At 41.2% G+C, this 6,478-nt stretch overlaps 1 protein-coding gene across 1 annotated transcript; it reads left to right on the top strand.

The window, feature by feature from the left end:
* The first annotated feature begins 374 nt into the window (after positions 1-374).
* Positions 375-1,928, top strand: LOC141640499 (uncharacterized). The gene is made up of 2 exons (XM_074449278.1): positions 375-620; positions 1,191-1,928. The coding sequence occupies exons 1-2, from the start codon at positions 375-377 to the stop codon at positions 1,926-1,928; spliced, it is 984 nt and encodes a 327-aa protein (XP_074305379.1).
* The last annotated feature ends 4,550 nt before the right edge of the window (positions 1,929-6,478 follow it).

Below are 6,478 nucleotides of genomic sequence, written 5' to 3'. Positions count from 1 at the left end.
AATAAGTCTCCGGGCCTCGATGGCTATACAAGTCGATTTTTGGGATGCATGGGATGTGATAGGGACCGATGTGAGTGCAAAGAAATCAATTTTTTTGAAACGGGAAGTTATTGACTCAAATTTAATGCTACTATAAATACCTTAATTCCTAAATCGACAGCCTACCAAAGTGTCAAGCATTTCGTGCCAATTTCATGTTGTAATGTGCTTTACAAAGCTATCTCCAAAATTCTTTGCAATAGATTGGCTCTGTGTTACCCGATATTATCAAGAAAAAATCGTGAGCTTTTGTTAAAGTCGAGCATTCTTGAAAATATTTTGATTTGCCAGATTTAGTTAGATCAGATCATAGGGGAAATGCCTCTCCTAGATGCATGTTTAAGCTTGATTTGCAAAAAGCTTATGATTCTATAGAATGGGCTTTTGTAGATCAAATGCTTGGTGCTCTTATGTTCCCTGAGAAGTTCAGACAGATGGTTATGACTTGTGTCACTACTTCTTCATTTACTCTTAATCTCAATGGGGCACAGCTTTGGATACTTCAAAGGAAGAAGGGGTCTAAGACAGGTGACCCTATTTCACCTCTTCTTTTTCTCGCCTGTATGGAATATCTCACAAGGGTTATGGAATTTGCAACAAGGAAATGGTATTTCGTATCACCCTCTTTGTAAAAGTCCAAGCTTACTCACTTACCGTTTGTCGATGATCTACTAATGTTTAGTAAGGGAGATGTGCGACCATTATGCTTATTCTCGTAGTTATGGCTACTTTTTCTATCGCATCGTGGCTTATAGTCAATGCTTCTAAATCGAGGTAGTGTTTTGTGGAGTCACCGATAGTTTGAAGAATGACATTATACGATTTCTCGCTACCAGAGGGGAAGCTTCCTTTTAAATATTTGGGTATACCTATCCAACCTGGTAGACTGAATAGAGTTGATTGTAATATGTTAATTGAGAAGATTGTGTCTAAAGTTAGAGGGATTGGGGCAAGGAAGCTAAGCTATGCTGGTAGACTTGTGCTCATCAACTCTATTTTCAATACCCTTCATAATTATTGGGCTTCCATTTTTCTGATTCCTAAGGGAGTCATCAAAAGAATAGAAGCAATTTGTAGGAATTTTCTGTGGTGTGGTGAGTCGTAGTATACAATGTAACTCCCTTGGTGTCCTGGCATGATATTTGTTTCAGAAGAAGGAGGGTGGTCCGGTATTCGAGAATGCAGGGGTGTGGAATGTTGCAAGTGTGGGTAAACTTGTTCACTGGTTATTTACAAAAGCAGATAGATTATGGGTGCTTTGGATTGACCATGTCTATCTGAAAGGTACTGATTGGGTGCATTATCAACCTCCTCCTGATTCCAACTGGAATTGGAGGAATATTTGTAAAGTTCGAGGTATTCTTGAGGGTGGCTATCAGGGTAATACCTGGGTAGCCTCTCCTGGTGGTTACACAGTCAGTTCAGGATATCATTGGATGCAGGGCTCACACCCCCCTGTCCTATGGTATAAGGATGTGTGGGATACTTGGTTATTACCCAAGTATTCTTTTATTGCTTGGTTGATTCAGAGGAAGGCCCTTAATACTAGGGTTAAGCTTCACAGGTTGGGTCTTTGCTTATCTGATCATTGTGTTCTTTGTGAAGTGGGAAAAGAAACGCATGACCATTTGTTTACTGAGTGTGATTATAGTGCTAGGGTCATTGCTGGTGTTGAGGAGAGACTTCATCTTTGTTTTACTGGCTCTAATCAAATCTACTCGAAGCTTAGAAAGAAAACTTGCAGAATGGCAAGAATGGTAACCTGCTATATGATTTGGAATGAGAGGAATGTCTCAGTTTACTCTTCACCAGCGCACTCTAGATTTTGGTATCCAGAATTTCACAGCATGTGCATAACCGACTGGTATTCAAAATGGCTACTGTGGTGACAGCTAATGATTGTGATTGGCTAAGTAGTTTACACATTCGTTGTAGTTTCTGTACCTAGTCATTATGTAGGAAGTTTAACATGAACGATATTGTAATACTTTTGATATTTGAAATACAAATGCTCACATGTTACCAAAAAAAAAGTACATGGGCACGGGTGCGCCAATTCTGCTGGATAATTGGCATAGAGAGATGGAGAACCTACTCAATTTGGTTCGTTGCCCAGAGGAACTTCGAGTGGAACAAGTTGCGTTCTACTTAAGGGAAGTAGATGGAGAGTGATGGCATAAGGTTAGGGTGAGTGCCCTGGACTTATATGTGAAAACAAAAAACCGCTATACCGTGGGATGAGTTCAAGAGGGCCATGAGGCGAGAGTTTGTGCCAGAGCATGTGCGTAGCAAGCTGAGATAGGAGTTTGATGACTTTAAGATGACTTCTGATATTACAATTTCTGAGTACTATCACAAGTTTAACGAGAATTCGAGGTACGCGGAGGATATGGGACTGAGCCAAGAGAACTTGGCATTGAGATCTGAGAAGGGGTTAACACCCAAGATTATGGAGAAGTTGTCGGTAGGAGTCCTTACTGATGTTAAGGAAGTATATGAGCGTTCTGGGAGAGCTGAGAGGTTAGTTGAGATGACTAAGGAGAAAAGAGAGAGAGAGCTTCTGAGAAGAGGAAGGCTGAGAGTGAGGGTGGTGGTCAGTCTAGTTACAAGAGGGGCGGCCATAACCAGGTGAAACCTTACTCTTCAGGGTCAGGGTTTAGCGGTGGAGCTTCTTACGGGCGTGGTTGTGGTGGTAGTAGTAGCAGTTGGGGGTTAGCTTGCTTTAACTATGGCGGTATGGGCCACAAGAGGCATGAGTGTACCAGTACTGTGAGCGGGGGTTTCCAGAGACCATCAGAGGGGAGTTTCTCTCATGGTCCATCTCAGAGTTATGCTAGTAATAGGTCGGCTGGGTCGTGGAATAATCGGGGTGGTCAGAATAACAACAATAGTGGGGCTAACCGCGATGGCGGTAATTCATATCAGAAACCAGTGGCGAACAACAACCAGGGGTCGGCTACTAAGTTGTTTACTTCAGCTAGTACTATCCAGGGGAGGTGGATAGAAGACCAGTGGTAAGCTGTTCATGATGGAGAAGAAAGCAACTGAGAATGATGCTCACGTTATCATGGGTACTTTTCTTGTTAATGGAGTCTTTACCTTTGTTTTGTTTGATTCGGGGGCGTCACAGTTGTTTGTATCATCGAGTCATGCTAAGCTTTTGGGTTTGGGAGAGTTTGAGTCTGTAAAAGAGGAGGTGTTCAAACCGCCGGGAGCCTCAGATTCTTGTGGGCGGTCAGATAGAGGTGTGTGTATGATAGTCAAAGGGGCGGGTTGACCTACCAAAGGGATTTTTTAGAGTTTCCTTTGGATGGTTTTGAGATGATAGTGTGTATGGACTAGTTGGTTAAGTATAAGGCTAAGATAGACTGTCATCAAAAGAGAGTTTCTCTAAGAGGTCCCAAGGGAGTTAGTGTGTCTTATCGTGAGTTTGTTGTCAAACCCAAAGTTAAGTTGATTGCACTGTGACCTTGAAGTCTTATCCGAGGAAGGGATGTGCGTTGATCCGATGACATGTGAGAGACCATAGTATGAAGAGTCCGACAATGAGCAGATACCAAGGTGGTGGGAGAGTTCCCGCATGTTTTCCTGCATGAGATACCGGGTTGCCCACCGAAGAGGGAGATAGATTTCAGTGTGGATTTAAACCGGGGACGAGACCAATCTCTAAGGCCCCGTACCGTATGGGTCCTAAGGAGTTGGAGGAGCTGAAGAAACAGCTGGATCATTTGATTGAGAAGGGGTACATTAGACCTAGTGTATCACCTTGGGGAGCACCAGTCTTGTTTATGAAAAAGAAAGATGGGAGTTTGAGGTTATGCATCGATTATAGAGAGCGGAACAGAGTTACAGTGAAGAACAAGTATCCTTTGCCAAGGATAGATGATTTGTTTTATCAATTGAACGGTGCAAATGTCTTTTCTAAGATCGATTTGAGGTCATCATCATCGTGAAGATTCGGGATGAGGACATACCGAAGACAGCTTTTACATCGAGGTATGGTCATTATGAGTATGTTGTGATGTCGTTTGGCTTGCCTAATGCACCTGCAATGTTTATGGATTTGATGAACTGGGTCTTCAGTCAGTTTTTAGATCGGTTTGTTGTTGTATTTATCGATGATATCTTAGTCTTTTTTAAGACTAAGGAGGAGTATAAGGAGCATTTGAGGATAGTATTGCAGACTTTGCGAGACAACCAGTTGTATGCAAAGTTGTCTAAGTGTGAGTTCTGGTTAGAGGAAGTTGCTTTTCTGGGGCATGTGATTTCAAATAAGGGAGAGTCAGAGATCCCAAAGATAGAGGTCAAGTACTTCCTGGGTGGGAAGCACCGAAGAATGTAGCAGAGATCAGGAGTTTCTTGGGTTTGGCAGGGTACTATCGACGGTTCGTGAAAGACTTTTCCAAGATAGCCAGACCGATGACATCATTGATGAGGAAAGAGAACAGGTTTCGCTGGGATAAAAGTTGTGAGACGGCGTTCCAAACATTAAAGGTGTGTTTGACCGTAGCTCCAATCTTAGCATTACCTGAAGGGTGTGAGAACTTTGAAGTGTACACAGATGCTTCAAAGAATGGTTGGGATGTGTGTTGATGCAAAACGGGAAAGTGATTGCTTATGCTTCTAGGCAATTGAAGCCTTATGAGGAGAATTATCCGACACATGATCTGGAGTTGGGTGCAGTTGTGTTTGCTCTCAAATTTGGAGGCACTATCTTTATGGGGCGACCTTTAAGATGTTTTCAGATCACAAGAGTCTCAGGTATATCTTCACTCAAAAGGAGTTGAACATGAGACAGAGGAGGTGGATGGAGCTAATTGGGGATTATGACATGGATATTATATACCATGAAGGGAAGGCTAATGTGGTTGCAGATGCGCTGAGCAGGAAGAGTGTGCATTCTCTTTGCATAGCTATGTCTTTGATGAGGTTGAGAGATGAGGTAGGGAAGATGGGGATACATATGATACAGAAAGGGGATGCTAGAGGGGACTTCATAGTGGAGCTAGATCTTTATGATGAAATTCGTAGGAAACATGCTTTGGATCCCAAGATTGAGGAGTGGAGAGCTGGAGTAGAGAAAGAGACAGTGTCTAGATTCTCTATTCATACAGAAGTTGGAGCCGGTGTCCTCCAGTTAGTGCGGATAACGTTATTGCACGTACACTTGTACGGACAAGTGGGAGTTTGTTGGGGCAATGTGTCCTCCACGCTTAGTGCAATGACATATAAATCTCTAAAAGGATCAAAGGGTATACTTTTGTATTATTATCAGTTGGTCCACGTTTATCAATAACGGTTAGCTTGCTAGATAAGTTTGACGTTATTGTCATACTGATAGTGGTGATCAACTGGTCCCTAAAAGTCACACCTATAGGATACGTTTGAGAGATGTGACGGTATGAAAATACAGTCATGTTGATGCCTAATATGACTAAGCAGTTAGTTTGAGTTATTGACTAATAATTAGTCAAACGCGATGTTGAGATAATTATTTAATACGGATTAAATAATAATGGCTAAGGTGAATTAAGCAGTTAATTCGTAAATTGAATATAAACGATTATATTTAATTAATGTATATTGAATTAATTAATTATACAATATTGTCATTGTCGGACAAGTGTTAATATATCGACTGAGTCATGTTACTAGTTGATATTTTAATATCCGATGACGGATGACGATTTATAATTAAAACCCGTCATATACATTTTAGCGAAACGAGTCGGACCACGGGTTAAAATAAGGAGAAAGTGGAAAGCCCACTTCCCCCTTGGAGCTCACGGTTTGGACGAAACAAACAAAAGGAGAGAGCTTCTCTCCTTTTGACCTAATCATCTCATTTGAAAGAAAATTAGGGTTTTGGAGCAATTTTCTCTGAAAACCTAGATCTCACATCGAAAACCTCACAAAAACTCTCTCCATATTGCAAGGCAATTAGAGAGTAATTTCTAGCACAAGGGGCATAGTCTCAGACGGTCTTGGGTGCAACGATTAGGAGGAAATCTATTTTGATTTCTGTTCTTAGGCCGAATTTCAAAGGACCCAAGGTTGATTCTTATACCTTTATCGTTTCTCTTATATTTTTCGTTTATGACAATAATCACATGTTAAAATTGCGTTATAGTCCTTAATTTTAAGAGTTTTATACGGATATTACCCCACAAGTGGTATCAGAGCGAGGCCACGTAAATTTTTCATCGTGATTTTTATAAAACGATTTGAATCGATAATTTTTTTTATGCCTTGAAAACCGTGAGGTCGATTGTTTTACACGGCTGCTTCATTTTTTTTTGCATTGGAAACCGTGACAGTCATTTAAAACCGTGACCTGCTGCTCACGTTTTGATCAGACGGTTGATTGTTTTGTTTTGTTTTCGATTTGATTTTGCATATTGTTATTATAAACGATTATTATAGCAACATGTTTAAGGTT

This window comes from Silene latifolia, unplaced genomic scaffold, assembly GCF_048544455.1.
Source record: "Silene latifolia isolate original U9 population unplaced genomic scaffold, ASM4854445v1 scaffold_85, whole genome shotgun sequence".
Taxonomy (NCBI): Eukaryota; Viridiplantae; Streptophyta; class Magnoliopsida; order Caryophyllales; family Caryophyllaceae; genus Silene; species Silene latifolia.
This window is presented reverse-complemented; position numbering and strand designations above follow the sequence as displayed.